The sequence below is a fragment of the Coregonus clupeaformis genome, chromosome 28 (genome assembly GCF_020615455.1).
Source record: "Coregonus clupeaformis isolate EN_2021a chromosome 28, ASM2061545v1, whole genome shotgun sequence".
NCBI lineage: Eukaryota > Metazoa > Chordata > Actinopteri > Salmoniformes > Salmonidae > Coregonus > Coregonus clupeaformis.
Genome location: NC_059219.1, coordinates 1,143,260 through 1,171,204, shown reverse-complemented (window position 1 = coordinate 1,171,204; position 27,945 = coordinate 1,143,260). Strand labels below are relative to the sequence as shown.

The 27,945-nt window shown below is 45.5% G+C and overlaps 1 protein-coding gene across 3 annotated transcripts; it reads left to right on the top strand.

The window, feature by feature from the left end:
* The first annotated feature begins 977 nt into the window (after positions 1-977).
* LOC121570077 (metalloreductase STEAP4) lies at positions 978-27,945 on the top strand. 3 transcript variants are annotated; one of them, XM_041881551.2, is made up of 11 exons: positions 978-1,266; positions 1,358-1,575; positions 1,747-1,854; positions 10,711-10,781; positions 10,917-11,004; positions 18,294-18,572; positions 18,665-18,759; positions 19,890-20,000; positions 20,108-20,150; positions 21,084-21,248; positions 27,245-27,945. In XM_041881551.2, exons 1-11 carry the CDS (start codon positions 1,248-1,250, stop codon positions 27,506-27,508), a joined length of 1,461 nt encoding a protein of 486 aa, XP_041737485.1. In that variant the 5' UTR covers positions 978-1,247; the 3' UTR covers positions 27,509-27,945. The 3 variants fall into 3 exon arrangements, with proteins under 3 accessions (XP_041737485.1, XP_041737487.1, XP_041737486.1); XM_041881553.2 differs by having other exon boundaries at positions 979-1,286; XM_041881552.2 differs by having other exon boundaries at positions 979-1,575.

Below are 27,945 nucleotides of genomic sequence, written 5' to 3'. Positions count from 1 at the left end.
CTCACACACACACACACTCTCCAATCAACAAGAACGCATTCATAGTAGAGGCAGCTCCTGTTTTCTTTGCAACTTGCGGTAACTCTCTGTGGTTCTAAATCAATAGTTGTTTAGTAATCCGAAAATGTCGGAAACATTAACTTACTTGACCATTCTTTAGGCCACGTAACGGTTTGTTACATGTAATATGCTTTGTGGACTTCACCAGACAGAGGTTGCTCTCCGGTTTTGTGATGAAACAAAGGTGTGATTGAATTTATTCTGCCACTGTGTCATCTTATTGTCTCGGCCTTAGGCCTATATATCACGGTCGCAAGGCATATGACCTAACAGGTTAGAGAGCAAACAACACAATTATTACAACACATAGGTTGTAATATGGCTTTTTTTCTGGCTTAGCTTCCTTCCCCAGTGATTTTACCCATGCACAGTTACTGGTTTACTGTAAACTAAGCCCAGTCTAAAGCTTGGGTTCACTAATTCTACTGTGCTCTGACACCAAATCAAGCATTTAGATTTTTATTGCTTTGAAGAAACCAGTGTTTCAAGCCACATTTGACCTGCTGTATTTGGGAAACACTGTTCATGGTGATGTGACACATTTCTTCTGGTATTTCACATTCTGTGCTTTGTGGAGTTACAAGCTTATTGTTGCACACAATGGAATGTTGTCACATCTTTGAGCAAAAGCCATCTGAGGTAAGGCAGCTTATGAAGACGGTAGTATTACAACAAACCAAAGTGCAGCTGCTGTTGTGTTATTGTCCTGAACTGTGAAAGGACCTGTGCTTGTGTGAACCCAGAAAGACCACAGTGATCTGGCATCTCTCCCGGTCTGGTATTCCACTATTATGTAATTCCCTGCTTCCCAGAAACACTACAGAGTGAGTGCCATGGGCTTTCCTGCACACACACACACACACAAATACACAAGCAAAAACACACCCTCTTCGAACTGAGTTTCCAGCTTGGCAGAGAGACTACTCCCTTCCCTCCTCCCTCCAGGACCGTGCCCAGACACAAATAGACACTCAGTCAGTAGTGTCTCAGTCAGACATTCCTCTTGATAACTCAGAGGAGCTGCTCCAACTCTGAAGACTATTGTTTTGTGACATGTAATGCAGAGAACAGTAAGCTGTCCTAGCATTGATTGACAGTGCTCTGTCTGGACTGTAACACTCCGTCTAGAGGTGTCTGCTGAAAAACCTTGCGAAGTGAAAGGGACGTTCATCCTGCGAGCTCCATTTATGTGGATGTGCTTTTTCTGTAATTGCAACTTCAGGAAGGTATTTTAAACTCTTTGGTCTTTCTGACACTTTCTGTTGACTTGAGGAGATCTTTGCCTGTCTCTGTTCAGGCATGACGGGTCAGGAGAGGAGTGAGAAGAGTGAGTGTGTGTCCCTGTCTCCGATGAGGGAGGCTGTCCCTGCCCCACCTGAGTATGAGAGGGTGTGTGTGTTTGGGACGGGGGACATGGGGCGCTCTCTGGGCCTGCGTCTGCTGCAGGCGGGGTACGGGGTGGTGTTCGGCAGCCGACGGCCCCAGAGCAGCAGCCTCCTACCACACAGAGCACAGGTACAAAATAAAGTAGATCTGGTTTCATGTGGTAATATGTTAAATGTGGATATGTGTTTTTACTGTGTTGTAAATGTATTTGAATATATTTGTTTATGTTTGAAGGAGTATATGTGAATATACTGTATGTGTGTTTATGTGTGTATCAATATGTTGATGATGTATATGCAGGTCCTGGGCCATGCTGCAGCTGCCCAGTCAGCCCATCTGATCTTCATCGCTGTCCAGAGAGAACACTACGACTTCCTCGTACCACTGGCCAATCAGCTAAAGGGGAAGGTAGCATATATATTTTATTACTTCTGCTATACAGTGAGGGAAAAAAGTATTTGATCCCCTGCTGATTTTCTACGTTTGCCCACTGACAAAGACATGATCAGTCTATAATTTGAATGGTAGGTTTATTTGTACAGTGAGAGACAGAATAACAACAAAAAAATCCAGAAAAACGCATGTCAAAATTGTTATCAATTGATTTGCATTTTAATGAGGGAAATAAGTATTTGACCCCTCTGCAAAACATGACTTAGTACTTGGTGGCAAAACCCTTGTTGGCAATCACAGAGGTCAGACGTTTCTTGTAGTTGGCCACCAGGTTTGCACACATCTCAGGAGGGATTTTGTCCCACTCCTCTTTGCAGATCTTCTCCAAGTCATTAAGGTTTCGAGGCTGACGTTTGGCAACTCGAATCTTCAGCTCCCTCCACAGATTTTCTATGGGATTAAGGTCTGGAGACTGGCTAGGCCACTCCAGGACCTTAATGTGCTTCTTCTTGAGACACTCCTTTGTTGCCTTGGCCGTGTGTTTTGGGTCATTGTCATGCTGGAACACCCATCCACGACCCATTTTTAATGCCCTGGCTGAGCGAAGGAGGTTCTCACCCAAGATTTCACGGTACATGGCCCCGTCCATCGTCCCTTTGATGTGGTGAAGTTGTCCTGTCCCCTTAGCAGAAAAACACCCCCAAAGCATAATGTTTCCACCTCCATGTTTGACGGTGGGGATGGTGTTCTTGGGGTCATAGGCAGCATTCCTCCTCCTCCAAACACGGCGAGTTGAGTTGATGCCAAAGAGCTCCATTTTGGTCTCATCTGACCACAACACTTTCACCCAGTTCTCCTCTGAATCATTCAGATGTTCATTGGCAAACTTCAGACGGGCATGTATTGTTACGGTTCGGCACTGTTGTTCTTGTTCCCTCTTGTTTTCCGTTTCCCTTTTTCCCTGTGTGTGTGTGGTCTGTGTCTGTCTCCCCCTGCTGTGCAGCCCAGTCAGAGGATCTAGGTCAGGGGGCGTGGCCATTCTCTCTCATGCTCAGTTACCTCAGCTGCGGCTCATTGTCACCAATCAACCAGCAGTCATCTACCCGGGCTGGACACCTCTCCAGCGCCAGTTCGTTCCTTCACCACCTGTGGTAACTTGGCTCCGTACAGGAGTCTCAGTTTAGTTGATACTCTCTTAGCTTTATAGTTGTCTCTGCCAAGTTTGTAACCTGTTTTCTCCTTCGACCAGATCCCGTCTATTCCTGCTGCCTGCCTGCCTGCCACTCCCACGCCGCAACCCGCTCGTCAGTTGTCTGTTATCCTCGGCATCCAGCTCTCGGTGCTACTGGCTCTCCTCACCACGCAGCTCCTACCCCGGTCTGAAGCTGCTCCACCCTGCACTACTCCTCTCTGCCAAAACCCCCTGAATAAACTACATCATATTCACCCTCTTTGTCCGTGTGTCCGTCTCTGCGCCTGAGTCCCCACCTAATCTAACAGAACGAACTGGCCAAACATGGACTCAGCAGAGACGCCACATGAAACAACGGGTGATGGCGTACAACGCGCCCTCCATTCACAGGGAATGTTATTGGGACAACACGACCAACTCATCGGGTCTCTATGGGATAACAACCAGCGGTTGTTGGATCAAGTATCTCAGCTCACCTCTCAGGTAGCTAACCTGGTAACACTCACTACTCTTCCTCCCTCTGCTTCTCCTCCGCCTGTTCCTCCTACAGTTGCTCCAGGCTCGGTTTTCGCTCCTGCCCTTCGGGAACCCCCTACGACCTCACCCGAACCTTTCACCGGGGACCTGAACAAATGCCGTGGTTTCCTGCTTCAGTGCCGCTTGGTGTTCCAACAGAAGCCCCTGTCGTTCTCCACGGAATCCTCAAAGGTACATTACGCTCTGGGGTTACTAAGGGGCAAAGCTTTGATTTGGGCAGAAGCGGCTTGTTCTACTCAGCAGATTGCCAGCCTGTCGTTTGACGATTTTTCCTCTCAATTGGAAATTGTGTTTGATCACCCGGACCATGCCGGGACCGCCACAAAGAGACTATTGAAGCTACGACAGGGCATGGGTAGCGTGGCTGAATACGCCATTGATTTTTGGACCTTGGCAGCCGATTCCAAGTGGAATGACGACGCTCTTCAGGGAGCGTTTGTTAACGGTTTGAGTGACACAATTAAGGATGAACTAGCTGTTCGTGAGGAGCCTGCTAACCTTCATTCTCTCGTTTCTCTTGCTACCCGTATAGACAACAGGCTACAGGAGAGGAGCGGTCGGGTCCGCACTGCAGGCGGGGGCCTCTCGCTTTCTGCAACCCGAGCTACACCACCACTCGGACACCGCCCATACACCTCAGCGGATCCCTCCACGGAACTAGACGAGCCCATGCAGCTGGGCCGTGCTCGTCTGTCCCCTGCCGAAAAGGAACGGCGCATGCGGGCTGGTGAGTGCGTGTACTGTGGGGGCCGCACTCATTTTCTGGTTAACTGTCCGGTTCGCCCCAAGAGACAAAGCTCGCAGGTAAACGTGGGGCGTACTTGCAAGTGTTACACCTGACTCCATGCCCACAGCACCCCGTCTAGTTATCCCAGCTACAGTCCAGTTCAGGAATCTGTCTCTCCCTTTAGCTGCTTTCATTGACTCTGGTGCTGAGGATAGTTTCCTGGACGTTAACCTGGTTACTCAGGCTGAGATCCCTGTTAAGCCCCTGCCTAAGCCTATAACAGTAACCGCTATTGACGGTCATCAGTTTGCCAACATCACCCACCAAACTGTCCCCGTTTCTCTCATACTGTCCGGCAATCACAAAGAAACCATCCAGTTTAAAGTAGTCTCCTCCTCTGCCTCCCCTCTTATCCTCGGTTTCCCTTGGCTTAGCCTTCACAACCCCCCATATTGACTGGCAAAACCACAAGATACACAGTTGGAGCACTCACTGCCATTATGCTTGCCTTGGGTCGGCTATTCCGCCCTCTGTAGGTTCCCCTGCATCCCCTGTCAAACCCCCAGACCTCTCTTCAGTCCCTGACGAGTACCTGGACCTGGCCGAGGTATTCAGCAAGTCCAAAGCACTTTCACTACCACCTCATAGGCCATACGATTGCGCCATTGAGTTACTGCCTGGAGCCCCTTTGCCGTCCAGTCGGCTTTTCAATCTGTCCCGTACTGAGAGAGAAGCTATGGGAAACCTACATAGGCGACTCTCTAGCCTCTGGCCTCATTCGTCCCTCATCTTCCGCTGTTGGAGCGGGGTTCTTTTTTGTTGAGAAGAAGGACAAAACATTACGCCCCTGCATTGACTACAGAGGACTTAATAACATCACAGTCAGAAATACGTACCCCCTGCCTCTCATCAACTCAGCATTTGAACCCCTTCATGGAGCTACCGTGTTTACCAAACTCGACCTGCGTAACGCTTACCACCTCGTTAGGATCAGGCAGGGAGACGAATGGAAAACTGCGTTCAATACCCCTCTCGGACACTTTGAATACTTAGTCATGCCATTCGGTCTCACTAATGCCCCAGCAGTGTTTCAGGCCATGGTTAACGATGTGTTGAGGGATTTTCTACACCGTTTTGTGTTTGTCTATTTGGATGACATTCTTATATTCTCTAAGTCACAGGATGAACACGTCTCCCACGTCCGTCTGGTTCTCCAACGCCTCATGGAAAATAAACTGTATGTGAAGGCAGAAAAGTGTGAGTTCCACCGGCAGTCCGTCCCCTTTTTGGGTTTTATTATCGAGCGGGGACAAGTGTCACCAGACCCTGACAAGATCAGAGCGGTTGCGGAGTGGCCCACACCCACGTCCCGGAAGCAGCTACAACGCTTCCTGGGCTTCGCCAACTTCTACCGACGCTTCATCAGGGGTTTCAGCCAAGTGGTTGCCCCCTGACCAAGCTCACCTCCCCAAAGGTGCCATTCCTGTGGACGCCGGAGGCCGAGTCAGCCGTGAGTACACTGAAGGAACTGTTCACCACCTCACCTGTTCTTATTCATCCAGATGCTAGTTTGCAGTTTATTGTGGAAGTGGACGCCTCTGATTCGGGGGTGGGGGCTGTCCTGTCACAACGTTCCCCCACGGACCAGAAGATCCATCCTGTGGCCTTTTTCTCCAGGAGATTGACCCCTGCGGAGAAGAACTACGACGTGGGTAACCGGGGAGTTGCTTGCTGTTAAGTTGGCGTTGGAGGAGTGGAGGCACTGGCTAGACGGAGCAGAGCAACCCTTCATAGTCTGGACAGACCACAAGAACCTGGCTTACATCCAGTCATCCAAGAGGCTAAACTCCCGTCAGGCCAGATGGGCCCTGTTTTTCAGCAGGTTCAAGTTTACTTTAACATACCGTCCTGGCACACGCAATGTCAAGCCTGATGCTCTCTCTCGCCAGTTTACAGACAATGAAGACTCCAGCAATCCTGAACCTATTCTGCCCGCTTCCTGTTTGGTGGCGGCTGTTCACTGGGAAATCGAGTCCCTCGTCCGATCGGCTCAAGAGTCGGAACCTGGACCGGCCGATGGCCCCTCCGACCTTCTCTATGTTCCCGCAGCCGTGCGGCCGCAAGTGCTCAACTGGATCCACACCTCGCGCTTCTCCTGCCACCCTGGTATGAACCGTACACTGTCGCTACTGAAGAGGCACTTTTGGTGGCCATCTGTCGAGGCTGACGTCCGGGAGTACGTGGCGGCCTGATCCATCTGTGCCCAAAATAAGGCTTCCCACCGGGCTCCTTCGGGCCTGCTGCGGCCTCTCCCAGTCCCGAGTCGTCCTTGGTCTCACGTGGCCTTGGACTTCGTCACTGGACTTCCTATGTCGGAAGGTAATGACACCATACTCACCATCGTGGACAGATTCTCTAAATCTGCCCATTTTGTTGCATTACCAAAATTACCGTCTGCCAGTGAGACGGCCGACCTCTTTGTCCTACATGTATTCCGTCCCCATGGAATTCCTGTGGACATAGTGTCCGATAGAGGTCCACAGTTCATTTCTCGGGTATGGAAGGAGTTTTGTTCTGCTCTGGGTGCCTCTGTCAGTCTCTCATCAGGTTTCCATCCCCAGTCCAATGGCCAGACTGAGAGGACCAATCAGGACCTGGAGGCTGCTCTACGCTGTGTGACATCCCAGAACCCGTCCACCTGGGCCAAACACCTCCCGTGGGTCGAATATGCCCACAATTCCCTCACCTCATCTGCCACTGGTCTCTCACCATTTGAGGCGGCTTTGGGATACCAACCGCCATTGTTCCCGTCTCAGGAAAAGGAGTTAGCCGTCCCATCAGTTCAGGATAACCTTCGTCGCTGCCGCAAGGTGTGGGTGGACACCCGTGAGGCCCTTCTACGGACAGCAGAGCGCAACAAGAGAGTGGCGGACAGACACCGGATAGTCGCTCCCCAGTTCCAGCCTGGTCAGCGAGTCTGGCTCTCCTCCAGCAACATCCCTCTACGCACTGACTCCCGTAAGCTGTCGCCCCGGTATTTGGGTCCTTTCGTGATCGACTCCATCATCAACCCTTCGGCTGTTCGGTTGAAGCTTCCCCAGGCCATGAGAGTCCATCCTACATTTCACGTGTCCCAGCTTAAACTGGTCTCCTCCAGCCCTTTGTGTCCGCCGGTGGATCCCCCTCCGCCACCGCGTATTATTTGACGACCATCCAGCCTACACGGTGCGGAGACTGCTGGACGTCCGGAGGCGTGGTAGAGGTTTTCAGTACCTGGTGGACTGGGAGGGATATGGTCCCGAGGAGAGGTCCTGGATTCCCCGGCGGTTTATACTGGACCCGCAGCTGGTGGCTGACTTCCATAGGGACCACCCTGACAAGCCGGGGGGGTCGCCGGGTGGCGCCCGTTGAGGGGGGGGGGTACTGTTACGGTTCGGCACTGTTGTTCTTGTTCCCTCTTGTTTTCCGTTTCCCTTTTTCCCTGTGTGTGTGTGGTCTGTGTCTGTCTCCCCCTGCTGTGCAGCCCAGTCAGAGGATCTAGGTCAGGGGGCGTGGCCATTCTCTCTCATGCTCAGTTACCTCAGCTGCGGCTCATTGTCACCAATCAACCAGCAGTCATCTACCCGGGCTGGACACCTCTCCAGCGCCAGTTCGTTCCTTCACCACCTGTGGTAACTTGGCTCCGTACAGGAGTCTCAGTTTAGTTGATACTCTCTTAGCTTTATAGTTGTCTCTGCCAAGTTTGTAACCTGTTTTCTCCTTCGACCAGATCCCGTCTATTCCTGCTGCCTGCCTGCCTGCCACTCCCACGCCGCAACCCGCTCGTCAGTTGTCTGTTATCCTCGGCATCCAGCTCTCGGTGCTACTGGCTCTCCTCACCACGCAGCTCCTACCCCGGTCTGAAGCTGCTCCACCCTGCACTACTCCTCTCTGCCAAAACCCCCTGAATAAACTACATCATATTCACCCTCTTTGTCCGTGTGTCCGTCTCTGCGCCTGAGTCCCCACCTAATCTAACATGTACAGTGGGGAAAAAAAGTATTTAGTCAGCCACCAATTGTGCAAGTTCTCACACTTAAAAAGATGAGAGAGGCCTGTAATTTTCATCATAGGTACACGTCAACTATGACAGACAAATTGAGAAAAAAAAATCCTGAAAATCACATTGTAGGATTTTTAATGAATTTATTTGCAAATGATGGTGGAAAATAAGTATTTGGTTACCTACAAACAAGCAAGATTTCTGGCTCTCACAGACCTGTAACTTCTTCTTTAAGAGGCTCCTCTGTCCTCCACTCGTTACCTGTATTAATGGCACCTGTTTGAACTTGTTATCAGTATAAAAGACACCTGTCCACAACCTCAAACAGTCACACTCCAAACTCCACTATGGCCAAGACCAAAGAGCTGTCAAAGGACACCAGAAACAAAATTGTAGACCTGCACCAGGCTGGGAAGACTGAATCTGCAATAGGTAAGCAGCTTGGTTTGAAGAAATCAACTGTGGGAGCAATTATTAGGAAATGGAAGACATACAAGACCACTGATAATCTCCCTCGATCTGGGGCTCCACGCAAGTTCTCACCCCGTGGGGTCAAAATGATCACAAGAATGGTGAGCAAAATCCCAGAACCACACGGGGGGACCTAGTGAATGACCTGCAGAGAGCTGGGACCAAAGTAACAAAGCCTACCATCAGTAACACACTACGCCGCCAGGGACTCAAATCCTGCAGTGCCAGACGTGTCCCCCTGCTTAAGCCAGTACATGTCCAGGCCCGTCTGAAGTTTGCTAGAGTGCATTTGGATGATCCAGAAGAGGATTGGGAGAATGTCATATGGTCAGATGAAACCAAAATAGAACTTTTAGGTAAAAACTCAACTCGTCGTGTTTGGAGGACAAAGAATGCTGAGTTGCACCATACCTACTGTGAAGCATGGGGGTGGAAACATCATGCTTTGGGGCTGTTTTTCTGCAAAGGGACCAGGACGACTGATCCGTGTAAAGGAAAGAATGAATGGGGCCATGTATCATGAGATTTTGTGTGAAAACCTCCTTCCATCAGCAAGGGCATTGAAGATGAAACGTGGCTGGGTCTTTCAGCATGACAATGATCCCAAACACACCGCCCGGGCAACGAAGGAGAGGCTTCGTAAGAAGCATTTCAATGTCCTGGAGTGGCCTAGCCAGTCTCCAGATCTCAACCCCATAGAAAATATTTGGAGGGAGTTGAAAGTCCGTGTTGCCCAGCGACAGACCCAAAACATCACTGCTCTAGAGGAGATCTGCATGGAGGAATGGGCCAAAATACCAGCAACAGTGTGTGAAAACCTTGTGAAGACTTACAGAAAACGTTTGACCTGTGTCATTGCCAACAAAGGGTATATAACAAAGTATTGAGAAACTTTTGTTATTGACCAAATACTTATTTTCCACCATAATTTGCAAATAAATTCATTAAAAATCCTAATATGTGATTTTCTGGAATTTTATTTCTCATTTTGTCTGTCATAGTTGACGTGTACCTATGATGAAAATTACAGGCCTCTCTCATCTTTTTAAGTGGGAGAACTTGCACAATTGGTGGCTGACTAAATACTTTTTTTCCCCACTGTATATGTGCTTTCTTGAGCAGGGGGACCTTGTAGGCGCTGCAGGATTTCAGTCCTTCACGGCGTAGTGTGTTACCAATTGTTTTCTTGGTGACTATGCTCCCAGCTGCCTTGAGATTATTGACAAGATCTTCCCGTGTAGTTCTGGGCTGATTCCTCACCGTTCTCATGATCATTGCAACTCCACGAGGTGAGATCTTGCATGGAGCCCCAGGACGAGGGAGATTGACAGTTATTTTGTGTTTCTTCCATTTGCGAATAATCGCACCAACTGTTGTCACCTTCTCACCAAGCTGCTTGGCGATGGTCTTGTAGCCCATTCCGGCCTTGTTTAGATCTACAATCTTGTCCTTGACATCCTTGGAGAGCTCTTTGGTCTTGGCCATGGTGGAGAGTTTGGAATCTGATTGATTGATTGCTTCTGTGGACAGGTGTCTTTTATACAGGTAACAAGCTGAGATTAGGACCACTCCCTTTAAGAGTGTGCTCCTAACCTCAGCTCGTTACCTTTATAAAAGACACCTGGGAGCCAGAAATCTTTCTGATTGAGAGGGGGTCAAATACTTATTTCCCTCATTAAAATGCAAATCAATTTATAACATTTGACATGCGTTTTTTCTGGATTTTTTTGTTGTTATTCTGTCTCTCACTGTTAAAATAAATCTACCATTAAAATTATAGACTGATCATTTCTTTGTCAGTGGGCAAACGTACAAAATCAGCAGGGAATCAAATACTTTTTTCCCTCACTGTATTTATGAATGTCTGGTTTGTCAATATGTAACTGTATAGTTGAATTGCAGGTGTTGGTGGACCTCAGTAACAACCTGAGGAAGAATCAGTACCCAGAGGCCAATGCGGAGTACCTGCAAAGGTGAGAGCTATACAGTGTGTTGTTGTTATTATGTGTATGTTTTTTTGTTAATTAGGAATGTTTTTATATGTTGATGTGTATCTACAGTATGTGTATGTTGCTGTACTGTAAATGTGGATATATGTACCTGAGCAGCCTGGTCCCTGGAGCTGAGGTGGTTAAAGGATTCAACACCCTGTCTGCCTGGGCTCTGCAGAATGGACCTTCAGATGCCAACAGACAGGTACACAAATGAGGTTCAAGCCATGTCCATGAAACCAATGAACTACTAGATTAAAGTATATATACACTACACGAACAAAAGTATGTGGACACCTGCTCGTCGAACATCTGATTCCAAAATCATGGGCATTAATATGGAGTTGGTCCCCCCTTTGCTGCGATAACAGCCCCCACTCTTCTGGGAAGGCTTTACACTAGATGTTGGAACATTGCAGCGGGGACTTGCTTCCATTCAGCCACAAGAGCATTAGTGAGGTCGGACACTGATGTTGGGCAATTAGGCCTGGCTCGCAGTCGGTGTTCCAATTCACCCCAAAGGTGTTCAATGGGGTTAAGGTCAGGGCTCTGTGCAGGCCAGTCATGTTCTTCCACACCGATCTCGACAAACCATTTCTGTATGGACATCGCTTTGTGCACAGGGACATTGTCATACTGAAACAGGAAAGGGCCACAAAGTTGGAAGCACAGAATCGTCTGGAATGTCATTGTATGCTGTAGCGTTAAGAATTCCCTTCATTGGATCTAAGGGGCCTAGCGCGAACCGTGAAAAACAGCCCCAGACCATTATTCCTCCTCCACCAAACGTTACAGTTGGAACTATGCATTGGGGCAGGTAGCATTCTCCTGGCATCCGCCAAACCCAGATTTGTCCGTCGGAGTGCCAGATGGTGAAGCATGATTCATCACTCCAGAGAAAGCTCCAGAGTCCAATCGCAGCGAGGTTTACACCACTCCAGCCGACGCTTGGCATTGCGCATGATGATCTTAGGCATTTGTGCGGCTGCTCGGTCATGAAAACCCATTTCATAAAGCTCCCGACGAACAGTTATTATGCTGACGTTGCTTCCAGAGGCAGTTTGGAACTCAGTAGTGAGTGTTGCAACCGAGGACAGATGATTTTTACGCGCTACGCACTTCAGCACTCAGCGGTCTCGTTCTGTGAGCTTGTGTAGCCTACCACGTTGCGGCTGCGCCGTTGTTGCTCCTAGATGTTTCCACTTCACAATAACAGCACTTACAGTTGAACGGGGCAGCTCTAGCTGGGCAGAAAAAGTAATTTTTAACAAATCTGAAAAAGATAGGGTTCAAAATTATTGGCACCCCTGTTTTCAATACTCTAGCACCTTCCCCTTGCAAGGATAATGACAATGAGCCATTTTCAAAAATGTTTTATGAGTTAAAGAACATTAAGTTAGCTGGCTAGCCAGTTCAAATAATGACCATATCATATACAGTGCCTTGCAAAAGTTTTCATCCCCCTTGGTGTTTTTCCTATTTTGTTGCATTACAACCTGTAATTTTAATGGATTTTTATTTGGATTTCCTGTAATGGACATACACAAAATAATCAAAATTGGTGAAGTGAAAATAAATAAATAACTTGTTTAAAAAAATTCTAAAAAATAAATAACGGAAAAGTGGTGCGTGATTATGTATTCACCCCCTTTGCTATGAAGCCCCTAAATAAGATCTGGTGCAACCAATTACCTTCAGAAGTCACATAATTAGTTAAATAAAGTCCACCTGTGTGCAATCTAAGTGTCACATGATCTGTCACATGATCTCAGTATATATACACCTGTTCTGAAAGGTGTCTGCAACACCACTAAGCATGGGGCACCACCAAGCAAGTGGCACCATGAAGACCAAGGAGCTCTCCAAACAGGTCAGGGACAAAGATGTGGAGAAGTATAGATCAGGGCAGGGTTATAAAAAAATATCCTTAACGTTGAACATCCCAAAGAGCGCCATTAAATACATTATTAAAAAATGGAAAGAATATGGCACCGCAACAAATCTGCCAAGAGAGGGCCACCCACCAAAACTCACGGACCAGGCAAGGAGGGCATTAATCAGAGGCAACAAAGAGACCAAAGATAACCCTGAAGGAGCTGCAAAGCTCCACAGCGGAGATTGGAGTATCTGTCCATAAGACCACTTTAAGCCGTACACTCCACAGAGCTGGGCTTTACAGAAGAGTAGCCAGAAAAAAGCCATTGCTTAAAGGAAAAAATAAGCAAACACATTTGGTGTTCGCCAAAAGGCATGTGGGAGACTCCCCAAACATATGGAAGAAGGTACTCTGGTCAGATGAGACTAAAATTGAGCTTTTTGGCCATCAAAGAAAACGCTATGTCATCACCCCGAGAACACCATCCCCACAGTGAAGCATGGTGGTGGCAGCATCATGCTGTGGGGATGTTTTTCCATCGGCAGGGACTGGGAAACTGGTCAGAATTGAAGGAATGATGGATGGCGCTAAATACAGGGAAATTCTTGAGGGAAACCTGTTTCAGTCTTCCATAGATTTGAGACTGTGACGGAGGTTCACCTTCCAGCAGGACAATGACCCTAAGCATACTGCTAAAGCAACACTTGAGTGGTTTAAGGGGAAACATTTGACTTAAAGATTGTTGTACACCAGCGGAACCCATTCAACTTGAAGGAGCTGGAGCAGTTTTGCCTTGAAGAATGGCCAAAAATCCCAGTGGCTAGATTTGCCAAGCTTATAGAGACATACCCCAAGAGACTTGCAGCTGTAATTGCTGCAAAAGGTGGCTCTAAAAAGTATTGACTTTTGGGGGGGTGAATAGTTATGCATGCTCAAGTTCTGATTTTTTGTCTTATTTCTTGTTTGTTTCACTTTAAAAAAATATTTTGCATCTTCAAAGTGGTAGGCATGTTGTGTAAATGAAATGATACAAACCCCCACAAAAAAACAATTTTAATTCCAGGTTGTAAGGAAACAAAATAGGAAAAATGCCAAGGGGGGTGAATACTTTCGCAAGCCGCTGTAGCTGACAACATCTTCACTTTAGCTCATTTGTCTTCATTATTACAGGAAAATACACTCACAACAAGATCTTTATTTACAAGTTGGTGAGCCAATTACAGAAAATAGCTTACGGTTGTGAGTGTGACTAAATAAAAGCAGGGCATTCTACCGGAGCATTTTAGAACTTGGACAATGTCTCGTTGGCCTAACATTATACCCTAAGTTGACTTTGGTGTAGGTCATGTTCTTCACATTACCGTCTCTGGTAAACACATACTATATCAAATAAAATCAAAGTTTATTTGTCACATGCACAGGATACAAAAGGAGTAGTGAAATGGTTACTTGCATAGTGGAGTCTTTTGTTTAGACATGTAGCTAGCTAGTCAGCTAGCTAACTAAACATTGAACCATAATCCAAACTCATAAAGTCACTACCCTGCATGAATCTGCAGGTAGCTAACCAACCAGGTTCAATGTTAGCTAGCTAGCTAACGTTAGGCTATAACTAGCAATGCAAATGTATCTGAGATACGAATAATATTACTACACAGATCATACACGTAACGTTAGCTAGCTAGCGAGCCAGCCAGCTAACGTTAGCTAGCTATCTAACAGTCCACTTTAACTTGAAATGAAAACAACTTTCTGACAGGCCCTGTAGCCCCCAGTATCACTTCTACTCCCCAGGCGCTATCAATTGTTGACTTCTGTAACCGTAAAAGCCTTGGTTTCTTGCATGTTAACATCAGAAGCCTCCTCCCTAAGTTTGAGTTATTCACCGCGTTAGCACACTCCGCCAACCCTGATGTTCTAGCAGTGTCTGAATGCTGGCTTAGGAAGGCCACCAAAAATTCAGAAATGTGCATCCCCAACTACAATATTTTCTGTCTAGATAGAACTGCCAAAGGGGATGTAGTTGCAATCTACTGTAGAGATAGCCTGCAGAGCTCTATCATACTATCCAGGTCTGTGGCCCAAACAGTTTGAGCTTCTACTTCTAAAAATCCACCTTTCCAGAAATAAGTCTCTCACTGTTGTCGCTTGCTACAGCCCCCCCTCAGCCCCCAGCTGTGCCCTAGACACCATAAGTGAATTGATTGCCCCCCATATCCTCAGACTTCGTACTGCTTGGTGACCTAAACTGGGATATGCTTAACGCTCCGGCCGTCCTACAATCTAAACTAGATGCCCTCAATCTCACACAAATTATCAAGGAACCTACCAGGTACAACCCTAAATCCGTAAACATGGGCACCCTCATAGATATCATCCTGACTAATTTACCCTCTAAATACACCTCCGCTGTCTTCGGCCAGGATCTCAGCAATCACTGCCTCATTGCCTGCATCCGTAATGGGTCCGCGGTCAAACGACCACCCCTCATCACTGTCAAACGCTCCCTAAAACACTTTAGCGAGCAGGCCTTTCTAATTGACCTGGCCCGGGTATCCTGGATGGATATTGACCTCATTCCGTCAGTAGAGGAATGTTAGTTGTTCTTTAAAAGTGCTTTCCTCTCCATCTTAAATAAGCATGCCCCATTCAAAAGATGCAGAACTAAGAACAGATATAGCCCCTGGTTCACTCCAGACTTGACTGCCCTTGACCAGCACAAAAACATGCTGTGGCGTACTGCATTAGCATCGAACAGCCCCCGCGATATGCAACTTTTCAGGGAAGTCAGGAACCAATATACATAATCAGTTAGGAAAGCAAAGGTTAGCTTTTTCAAACAGAAATTTGCATCCTGTAGCACTAACTCCAAAAAGTTTTGCGACACTAAAGTCCATGGAGAATAAGAGCACCTCCTCCCAGCTGCCCACTGCACTGAGGCTAGGAAACACTGTCACCACCGATAAATCTACGATAATCGAGAATTTCAACAAGCATTTTGCTACAGCTGGCCATGCTGTCCACCTGGCTACCCCTACCCCGGCCACCAGCTCTGCACCCACTGCTGCAACTTGCCCATGCCCCCCCCCCCCGCTTCTCCTTCACCCAAATTCAGACAGCTGATGTTCTGAAAGTCCTGCAAAATCTGGACCCCTACAAATCAGCTGGGCTAGACAATCTGGACCCTTTCTTTCATAAATTAGCCGCCGAAATTGTCGCAACCCCTATTGCTAGCCTGTTCAACCTCTCTTTCGTATCGTCTGAGATCCCCAGAGATTGGAAAGCTGCCGTGGTTATTCCCCTCTTCAAAGGGGGTGACACTCTAGATCCAAACTGTTACAGACCTATATCCATTCTGCCCTGCCTTTCGACAGTATTTGAAAGCCAAGTTAACAAACAGATCACTGACCATTTCGAAAATCACCGTACCTTCTCCGCTATGCAATCTGGTTTCCGAGCTGGTCATGGGTGCACCTCAGCCACGCTCAAGGTCCTAAGCGATATTATAACAGTGATTGATTTTTAAAAAACAGTACTGTGCAGCCGTCTTCATCGACCTGGCCAAGGCTTTCGACTCTGTCAATCACCACATTCTTATTGGCAGACTAGATAGCCTTGGTTTCTCAAATGACTGCCTCGCCTGGTTCACCAACTACTTCTCAGATAGAGTTCAATGTGTCAAATCGGAGGGCCTGTTGTCTGGAGGGCAGTCTCTATGGGGGTGCCACAGGGTTCAATTCTCGGGCCGACTCTATTCTCTGTGTATATCAATACCCACCATTGTGACCTGTACGCTCTCGTTGGCTGGCCCTCACTACATATTCGTCGCCAAACCCACTGGCTCCAGGTCATCTATAAATCACTGCTAGGCAAATCCCCGCCTTATCTTAGCTCATTGGTCACCATACCAACACCCATCCGTAGTATGCGCTCCAGCAGGTATATCTCACTGGTCATCCCCAAAGCCAACACCTCTTTTGGCCGCCATTCCTTCCAGTTCTCTGCTGCCAATGACTGGAACGAACTGCAAAAATCTCTGAAGCTGGAGACTTATCTCACTCACTAACTTTAAGCATCAGTTGTCAGAGCAGCTTACCGATCACTGCAGCTGTACACAGCCCATCTGTAATTAGCCCACCCAACTACCTCATCCCCATATTGTTATTTATTTTTCTCATTTGCACTCCAGTATCTCTATTTGCACATCATCTTCTGCACATCTATCACTCCAGTGTTAATACTAAATTGTAATTATTTTGCACTATGGCCTATTTATTGCCTTACCTCCATAACTTACTACATTTGCACACACTGTATATAGATTTTCTATTGTGTTTTTGACTGTATGTTTTGTTTATCCCATATGTAACTCTTTGTTGTTGTTGTTTTTAATCGCACTGCTTTGCTTTATCTTGGCCAGGTCGCAGTTGTAAATGATAACTTGTTCTCAACTGGCTTACCTGGTTAAATAAAGGTAAAAAAATAAATAAAAATAAACGTATAACATGTGAAAATGTAGCTAGCTAGACTATCTTACCCGTATACATGGATGGACGCTTCTCCCTGTCTGTCACGGATGCCATGGTTGCCCTTAGTTTGAAGATGTAATCCGGAGACAGGTGTTTTATACAACAGCCTTCTGGGTGTTCTCTTTTCGACTCCTGCATATTTGCAATCAAACGGCAGAATTTCTTCTTAGCGATCATCATCTAATTCCACAGGGCACATTCCACTGATTTCAAAACTCGGTCCTCCAGAAAGTAGAGAACAACACTTTTGCAGTTCTACTACGTGATATCTTTCAAAAAAGCAGCGTTAGAAAGGATTACCTACACATACTGGCCAGCTCATGTTATAGACAGAAGCGTCCTACATGGCAACCAATCCGAACTCATCTCTCGGCATGTCCAGCCCATCCATTATCTCAGCCAATCATGGCTAGGGGGAAGGTTCCTGTCTTTTTCCGTACCTAAACCAACTTGGCTCGTAATTTAACAATTGTATTTGTATTTACAGATGGCATACAAGTTTGTTATTAAGGCACATGAAAGTTCATATGTTCCAGAAGGCATTTCTGCCACAAAACTATTATTATTATTTTTTGTTTGTTTGTTTACATTCAAATGCCTCTCCTGTGAAGTAGTGACGTGTGACGTATGCCTAGTGTCCTGAAACTAGTCAAATATTGGGTTTGAAGTACTTTTCTGCATATGCTTGTTTTTCAACACCAAATCTACAACGTCATCTGACAAAAGCACCTGTACCAATCAAAGTGCCAATGCCATTTTGCAAACTCCAGGCATTTACATTTTTTTTTAACAGGCTCAGTGTCGTTATCCTCGCAAAGTGAGCTATTGAAAGGTATTGAAAACAGGGGTGTCAATAATTTTGACCCGTACCTTTAAAAGATTTTTGTATTACTTGTTAAATAAAAAATATTTCTCTGAGCACTTGTATTAGTATAAAATAATATAATTTCCCACATTTCTGGAGCATACAATATAGCTCAGTATTTGAAAAATATTATTTTATATAGGCATTTTTGCTCCTTTATCAAGGGTGTCAATAATTTCAGACCCCACTGTATGTATATGTATATATTCCCACATATATGTCAGGTGTATATCTGTGGGGAAAGTGCGGAGGCCAAGCAAGCGGTGATGGCGGTAGCCACCAAGCTGGGTTTCAGTGCCCTGGACCGGGGCTCTCTCTCAGCAGCCTGGGAGCTGGAGGACTTCCCCTTGCAGCTGTTCCCCCAGTGGAGGCTCCCCCTGCGCATCGCCATCGGCCTCTGTGCTGCCTTCTTCTTCTACCTGCTGATCAGAGACATCATCTACTCATACATCACCCAGGGCAAAGACATCTCCTTCAGAATCATGGTATCACTGGCCAACAAGGTACTGGCCCACAGGCCCTCTGAGTGTTTGTGTTCTGTTTGTTTCTGTGTGTATTACCAGCTGTTCAAGGTGTGTGTGTGTGTTCTCTCCAGGTGTGTCCCATCGTGTCTCTGATCATGCTGTCTCTCTGTTACCTGCCTGGTGTCCTGGCTTCCTTCCTGCAGCTCTACAGAGGTACCAAGTACAGGTCAGACGTGTGTGTGTATGTATGGGAGTGTGTTTGCATACAATGTTGCGTACGTATGTACACTACATGACCAAATGTATGTGGAAACCTGCTTGTTGAACATCTCAATCCAAAATCATGGGCATTAATATGGAGTTGGTCCCACCTATGCTGCTATAACAGCCTCCAATCTTCTGGTAAGGCTTTCCACTAGATGTTGGAACATTGCTGCAGGGACTTGCTTCCATTCAGCCACAAGAGCATTAGTGAGGTCGTCACTGATGTTGGGCGATTAGGCCTGGCTAGCAGTCAGCGTTCCAATTCATCCCAAAGGTGTTCCATGAGGTTAAGATCAGGGCTCTGTGCAGGCCAGTCAAGTTCTTCCACACCGATGCCGACAAACCATTTCTGTTCGGACCTCGCTTTGTGCACAGGGGCATTGTCATGCTGAAACAGGAAAGGGCCTTCCCCAAACTGTTGCCACAACGTTGGAAGCAGAATGTAATTGTATGCTGTAGCGTTAAGATTTTCCTTCACTGGAACTAAGGGGCCTAGCCCGAACCATGAAAAACAGCCCCAGACCATTATTCCTCCTCCACCAAACTTTATAGTTGGCGCTATGCAGTCGGGCAGGTAGAGTTCTCCTGGCATCCGCCAAACTCAGATTTGTTCGTCGGACTGCCAGATGGTAAAGCGTGATTCTTCACTCCAGAGAATGCGTTTCCACTGCTACAGAGTCGAATGGCGGCGAGCTTTACACCACTCCAGTCGACCCTTGGCATTGCAAATGGCTTCAGCACTCGGCGGTCCTGTACTGTGAGCTTGTGTGGCCTACCATATTGCGGCTGAGCCGTTGTTGCTCCTAGACATTTCCACATCACAATAACAGCACTTAAAGTTGACATGGGCAGCTCAATTAGGGCAGAAATTTGACTAACTGACTTGTTGGAAACGTGGCATCCTATGAAAGTGCCACGTTGAAAGTCACTGAGATCTTAAGTAAGGCCATTCTACTGCCAATGTTTGTCTATGGAGATTGTATAGCTGTGTGCTCGATTTTATACACCTGTCAGTAAAAGGGGTGTCCACATACTTTTGTATATATATTGTACTTATGTTGATTATAAGTGTTTATGTATGTTTAACATCAGGCGCTTCCCTGATTGGCTGGACCGCTGGATGCTGTGCAGGAAACAGCTGGGTCTACTGGCGCTGGGGTTCGCCTTTCTGCACGTGCTCTATACACTGATCATACCCATACGGTCAGTGGAGCACACACTCAAATGTACACAAACACGCATGCGCGCACACACAGTGAAATGTATCTTCCTTTGGTTTTTAGTAAAGAAAGCATTGATTTTGTTCCCAGGTACTATGTGAGGTTCAAGTCCACTGAACGCACTGTCTCTCTGGTAAGAACACCTACCTAGCTTTAAGGCCAAAGTAAACACTTTCAAAACAGTGAACATTGGATAGACAAAATTGTGTACAATTCTTAATTTCATTGCTCTGTTGTCACTGAAAATGTTCCTGCATTGCAGGATTGACATAAATTCATGCTAATACATGGTTATATTAAAGAGATTCTCCTGAACTTTTGTATACTTTTTAGGCAGTAGTTCTGAAAGTAGCACTCATCAGCCAAAAGTCGTCCCCGAAAACGCATACTATGTCACATATGTGCAGATATGTGCACCACATCATTGCTTACTCTCTGTCTCTGCTGTGACCACTGAACCATTAGGCCCGCCCTGCAACCTCATTGGTTAATGCTGGGCAGGCCACTTGCTAACTGTCACTCAAATGCAAGGGGCAGAAACTTTTTGGCTAGAACTCAAATTGCTAGGGGGCTGGTCCACATGGGGGAAATGTAGGGAAAATGGTGCGGCACAGCTTCAAGAAAACAGTCACTTTCAAACTAAGTATTTCATGGCTAATCAAGGTAAGAAAGTAATTATTCTCATAGATTATGAATGTATGAACTACACATTGAGACATCCAGCCCAAAGCAGGAGGTTAAAAAAATATTTTCTTAGTCGCCAATGCACCAGAGCATATTTTAACAGTATAGCACTTTTAATGTAGCCTAATTTTGGCCAGCTAATAGCCTAACCACCAATCAAGTAACATTACATCGCCTGAAAAGTGTGAACGGACTAAACGTTCAAATGCTGTTGCTGCAGAATTATTTTGCTGTGACACAATACTGGTCATATTAAGATCAAACATAGGTACATTGGACACACACCTACAGTATATAGCAGGATTCAGGCACTGGTTTTGATTATAAACACTGGTTTACGCCTCTCTCTTGCTCTCACTCTCTCTTTTTCTCTCTCTCTCAGATCAGAGAGAACAGGACCACTGAGTTTGATACCACAATGGCCTGGCGTGGCGACTCCTACTTATCCCTGGGAATTCTGGGATTTGGCCTGTACGTCCTGTTAGGAATCACATCTCTTCCCTCCGTCAGTAACGCTCTCAGCTGGAGGGAGTTCAGCTTCGTACAGGTGGGATCACCAGGACTGGACACACTGAATGCTTAGACCAGACACTAATTCTAGGCACTAATTTTCTGCCCATTTTTACTAGCGATGGGGGAATAAATCGATACAGTTACATATCGCAATATTATTTTGGACGATATTATATTGATACTTTGACTCCCATGTATCGATTCGTTTTTTTTGCTAGGTAGCGTTAGCTAGCACTAGTTGGCTGCAGTGGCGGTTCTAGACCATTTCAACTGGGGGGGCCAGTTACATTAGACATTATTGTTGTCATATTGTTTTCTTCACTGCATTGCAGGCATTAATAGGCAAAAGACCATGTTTATAATCATTCAACAATTTTTATTTGCATTATTTTTACATTTGCATTACTTATTCAGTATCAGTTACATCAACTGTATTCTACGTTTTTTGTGGTTTCTTGCAAAAAGATCAGCAAATTAATCTAGATTCAAGGCCTTTGCCCTCCTTGACTCAACACACCTAAATTGCTTAATCTCTCATCTGACATTGTGGACCTAAGATACGTTTTCACCAGCTTTAGTGCAGAAAAACTCTTCACAAGAAGTGGTACTAACAGGGATTGAAACAGCTATTTTGCAGTTTAAAGAGCTCAAAGAAAACTTCTTTATGAGGCTCAATGAATAATGCTAGCTCTACTACACTGGAGGGTCTCTGCATGCCACTCTGTATTTTCCTTTGTAACAACCTTCTGGACTTATGTAGTTCATGCCCCAAGTCCTCAATATTTGATTCATACATTCTAGCAAATGGAAACAGTGACTTCTCTTTGAGACATGCATCACTTTTGGGGTTTAAAGTTTGGATGCCATTCATTATGTCACAGTTTTTGCTAGAGAACCTTCTGTTAAGCTCATCTGATCTAAGACAGGGTAGAAAAAGGTTGTAAGAAAACTGTCTTCATCTATTTCTGAATCTGACCTCCTGTACTGAGTACACAGTCTCCATTAAATTGAGAGCTTAGCTTTTTTGGTCGTTTTGCAGGGGGCTGTATTGCAGTTTCACATTGCTCAGCTGTGTTCAACACTTAATTCCATAGGTCATCAAAAAATGACTCATTTGACTCATTAAAAGTTTGAACTACGGCTTCAACTAAATCAACAGCCTTTGACAGGTCAAGTGATGAAGACTGTAGCATATCTGATAGAAATGTTGCTTCTCCAAAAACTTTATGGAGCGTAACAAGGCACACAATGAATTGTAAATCCATCTGTGCAAGCAGACCTCGTGCCAACAGATCTGTCACCATTGTGTTCTTGGACTATGTCTTGCAGGACTCGCTTAATGGCAGGCAATCTATCCATAATAGTATGTAGAGCCATATATTGACATGCCCAGCGAGTGTCACTTAGTCTCTGAAGCGCTCTAGGTGCACCTAGGTACATCTCTCTTTGTACGCTAAGCCATTTTTGATGCACATATGACCCAGATGTGAAGACATACAGTCTTTCTAGTAAGGAGAAGAACTGTCCTACCTCAGGGACAGGTTTGACTGGATCCACTAAAACTAAGTTTAGACAGTGCACTGCAGTGGATGTAAAAGGCATGCTTTGCTTGTTCTTTAATGCATGCTTGGATGCCTGAATGCTTGCCACTCATAACTGAAGCACCGTCATATGCTTGGCCTACTAGGTTGTTTTTGTATTCGAGACCATGACTTTCTAATATGTGTATGATTTTGTCAGTAAGCCCTGCTGCATCTAGTTGATCAGCCGATTCAAAGTGGAGAAAGCTCTCATGGACAGCTCCACTGAAATAGTACCTGAGTACTAGAGATATCTTCTCCTTTTTTTTTTTTTACATCTTTTGTTTCGTCTGCCATTATGCTAAAGACCTCACTGTCTTTCACTTCTTCTATAATTTTTGTTCGAACCATGTCTGCCAAACAACTCAGAACGTCATTCTGAATCCCTTTGCTTGTGTATTTTGCATTATGAATGGAAGTCAACCTTTTTTTCACAGTTGTGTCATGCTTAGCTATTGTTTCTAGGATTGCCATGAAGTTCCCTTTATTATCAGACTCTGCAAACTCATCGTGTCCTCTTTGTGCAATGTTTTGAGTGGCTGTAAGTAGTAGTATTTCTATTGTTTTAATATAGTCCCGATTTTCTTGAACCTGTTTGTTGTGTTCCTTGTTTAGGGCATTTACCAGCGTTGCATTACTTTTTACCGCTTTCTGATAGTCTCTCCATGTAATCATTGCTTGTTTGTGCCGCTCAGACCTTGCATGAATTGCAAATCCCCCCCTCTTTGTAAGTTGCCTTCTTCCAGTTGTTAAAACCCAATTTTTAATCAAATACAGTCTCAGACTCTGGGAGGGCTAAAATGCCTGCAGGCGTAACAAAACACAGAGTCTGATTTTTTAAAATATTCAAGCCAGGTGTGGATGTTGTACCAGGCCGCCTTGAAGCTCCTCCTCCTGTCCCCCATCAGAGTTATTGGGTACATGTCCATCACTGGCTGGTCCTCACGGAATTTGCTGATATCTGTCGAAGAAAACAAAACTATAATTAAAAGTATCTATTTGGGTAATTTTAGACACATACCATAGCCATCAGACAACTTCTGAAATCCATCTGATATCTGTATCACATGCCCAATAGCATGTTAAATGAGATCATTAATTTCAATCATAAACCAACACATTTCTATACACCATATAAAATGGACTAATTGCACTGCTTTACAAGTAACCACAGATTTATTCAACATCCCAAAGCTGATGGCCCACTGCTTGTGGACGCACATGGCTCCTCTGTAGGTGTCTCACCTCTACGTCCCCCTCAGCCTCAGTCTCTCCATCTGTCTCACTTTCCTGCTCTACTATGCCTTCTGTCTGACTTTCTGCCTTGTTTTTTCTTTGGAAGAAGGACATGTCCTTTTTTCTATTCATTTTGGTGAGAACTACAGAGCAAAAGCAATGGGGACCAAGCTTATTAATTAATTTACTGAAAATAACTGACTTGCTAGGTAGCTAGCTGTCATGTCTAACCTTTTAACATTACAATGCGTTTACTGAGTGTGGTTTAAGTAAAAGCACTCAGCACCATGCGTTTTTGATCAAATATTATATCCTTTTTCATATTACCATACATTTTCGATGCCTGACTGTTAGAATTAGCTACAACACTAAACCAAAAACAATGCAAACGAATACATAGCCCAGGATTCAAGCCAATTCATTAATTAATTCACAAAGAAAGTAACAAACGGACAGGTTAACATTAGCTGATCTAACGTTACACTTCTGAAACGCATTTAATAGTTAACTATGTTACAAATACAACATATAAAACATTTTGCACACCTGTCTTTATTTCCTTCTTCTTGCTTGAACTATATTATTCGCGCCGAATACTGTTGTGTTCCGCCTATAGGAGTCCCACTAGAAAATGTGTTGGGTTACTTTAGTGTTCCGCCTTGCCACTGTTTAATAACGGATGTAAAAAAATAAAAATAAAAAAAAGTTTAAAAAAGAACATGATCGCTAAAATTTATTCTGTGATAATTATTTCAGACTCCGCATTTAGGGGGGCCACAAGGGGGTCCAAGCTTGTTGTCACAGGGGCACTGGCTCCCCCAGAACCGCTAGTGGTCGGCTGTGCCTCTGGTATTTTTAATCCTATAGCTTGTTCTCCATCTTCTTTTTAAATAGTGAGCCAATGTTTTCAGCACATTTATTTCCATGACTGATAAAAAAAACTATTTTTCTCATGCTCTCTCTTGTCTCTCTGCAGCAGACATACTGTATAGTTGAACATGTTTGGAACATCAAATCCCAATAAAATCAAAGTATCGAATCACAATACATATAGAATTGTGGGAATTGCAATACATACCATATTGCACCTAAGTATCGTGATAATATCGTATCGTGAGGTCCCTGGTCATTCCCAGCCCTAATTTGTACACTTATCTCCTTCAGTGTTTCCCCTATTGACTTATTCATGCGGGTTGCAGAGCCAACATCCAGGCCAGAATGCAATAATACTCCAGGAAAGTAATCTGATTTTCAGCAGACAAGCCAGAGGTTATGCGCTGGGGATATGAAGCTGTATTCCCATCACTACAGGGAGCACACACACTCATTCATAAATGTAACTGGGTCAGGAGAAACTCTGGCTCATTCTCTAATTCATTCATTACCCTCAAATTGATGCAGTGATTTAAATGTTAAGTTATTCATCAGATGTAATTTAGAAGGAATATATTAGAACAGGCCAAGATAATTCACCTAGAGATCCTGTTAGTGTGTGTGTGTGTGTGTGTGTGTGTGTGTGTGTGTGTGTGTGTGTGTGTGTGTGTGTGTGTGTGTGTGTGTCAGGGGCATCATGCACCCTAAAAAATATGAGGGGGCACAAGGTACTTGAGGATGGCTGGGTGATGGATAGGCCCCCGTCTGGAAGTTGGAGAATTTCGCATTTGTCAAACACCTTAATTATATGTAATATATATACAGTGGGGAGAACAAGTATTTGATACACTGCCGATTTTGCAGGTTTTCCTACTTACAAAGCATGTAGAGGTCTGTAATTTTTATAATAGGTACACTTCAACTGTGAGAGACGGAATCTAATCTGTTAGTTTTTCATTAAGAAGCCCTCCTGTTCTGCACTCATTACCTGTATTAACTGCACATGTTTGAACTCGTTACCTGTATAAAAGACACCTGTCCACACACTCAATCAAACAGACTCCAACCTCTCCACAATGGCCAAGACCAGAGAGCTGTGTAAGGACATCAGGGATAAAATTGTAGACCTGCACAAGGCTGGGATGGGCTACAGGACAATAGGCAAGCAGCTTGGTGAGAAGGCAACAACTGTTGGCGCAATTATTAGAAAATGGAAGAAGTTCAAGATGACGGTCAATCACCCTCGGTCTGGGGCTCCAAGCAGTATCTCACCTCGTGGGGCATCAATGATCATGAGGAAGGTGAGGGATCATCTCAGAACTACACGGCAGGACCTGGTCAATTACCTGAAGAGAGCTGGGACCACAGTCTCAAAGAAAACCATTAGTAACACACTACGCCATCATGGATTAAAATCCTGCAGCGCACGCAAGGTCCCCCTGCTCAAGCCAGCGCATGTCCAGGCCCGTCTGAAGTTTGCCAATGACCATCTGGAAGATCCAGAGGAGGAATGGGAGATGGTCATGTGGTCTGATGAGACAAAAATAGAGCTTTTTGGTCTAAACTCGTGTTTGGAGGAAGAAGAAGGATGAGTACAACCCCAAGGACACCATCCCAACCGTGAAGCATGGAGGTGGAAACATCATTCTTTGGGGATGCTTTTCTGCAAAGGGGACAGGACGACTGCACCGTATTGAGGGGAGGATGGATGGGGCCATGTATCGCGAGATCTTGGCCAACAACCTTCTTCCCACAGTAAGAGCATTGAAGATGGGTCGTGGCTGGGTCTTCCAGCATGACAACGACCCGAAACACACAGCCAGGGCAACTAAGGAGTGGCTCCGTAAGAAGCATCTCAAGGTCCTGGAGTGGCCTAGCCAGTCTCCAGACCTGAACCCAATAGAAAATCTTTGGAGGGAGCTGAAAGTCCGTATTGCCCAGCGACAGCCCCGAAACCTGAAAGATCTGGAGAAGGTCTGTATGGAGGAGTGGGCCAAAATCCCTGCTGCAGTGTGTGCAAACCTGGTCAAGACCTACAGGAAACGTATGATCTCTGTAATTGTAAACAAAGGTTTCTGTACCAAATATTACGTTCTGCTTTTCTGATGTATCAAATACTTATGTCATGCAATAAAATGCAAATTAATTACTTAAAAATCATACAATGTGATTTTCTGGGTTTTTGTTTTAGATTCCGTCTCTCACAGTTGAAGTGTACCTATGATAAAAACATTTCTCAAAGGACAAAAGGGCAGGTGCTCAGGCACCCTTAGACCTATATCTGTGCACGTGCCTGGTGTGTGTGTGGTTCATGTGTTTGTGTTATTTTCTCCCCCACCAGTCCAAGCTGGGTCACCTGACTCTGCTGTTGTGTACGGCTCACACCTACCTGTATGGTTGGAACAGGTTCCTGAGTTCCTCCATCTACAAGTGGTACACCCCACCGGGCTACATGCTGTGTCTGGTCCTTCCCTCTGTGGTGCTGCTGCTCAAGCTGCTGCTCATCACCCCCTGTGTGGACCGAACCATCACCCGCATACGCCAGGGCTGGGAGAGGGGGGCAGACCAGAGGAACCCTAAAGACAGCCAACCACTGATCCCTTAGAGGACACACATACACACACAGACACACACACAGACACAAAATAGCACCCTCAGTGTGATGACAGCTTTGTCATCGAGGCATGAACTCTTGCTTCTTTGTTCTGGCTATTATACCCTCAGATGTTGGCTACCATTCAATCATTGTTTCTGGGATCAAAAACCAACAATATAATTGCATTTGTATTTCTTTTTGTATTACACTGTAAACATTGTTGCATTTTAATACAAATATTTTCAACCGTACGTAAACCTGACACTAGTTTTCACTGGGTGAAACAAGTTGTCTCTCTTATGTAAAGAGAATGGTGAAAGCTCTCTCTCTCCCTCTCTCTCGCTCTCTCATATCCTCTCTTCTATCCTCTCTCTTCTTTGACTGACTGTATAGTTATCCCCAGATGAAATACAGGTTTCAGAGACGTATAAAAGTTTTTCAATATA

Coding starts and splice junctions, on each gene's coding strand:
- LOC121570077 (XM_041881551.2), top strand. Junction 1,855..10,710: donor CCAATCAGCTAAAGGGGAAG/GTAGCATATATA, acceptor GTTGAATTGCAG/GTGTTGGTGGACCTCAGTAA. Junction 18,573..18,664: donor TGGTATCACTGGCCAACAAG/GTACTGGCCCAC, acceptor TGTTCTCTCCAG/GTGTGTCCCATCGTGTCTCT.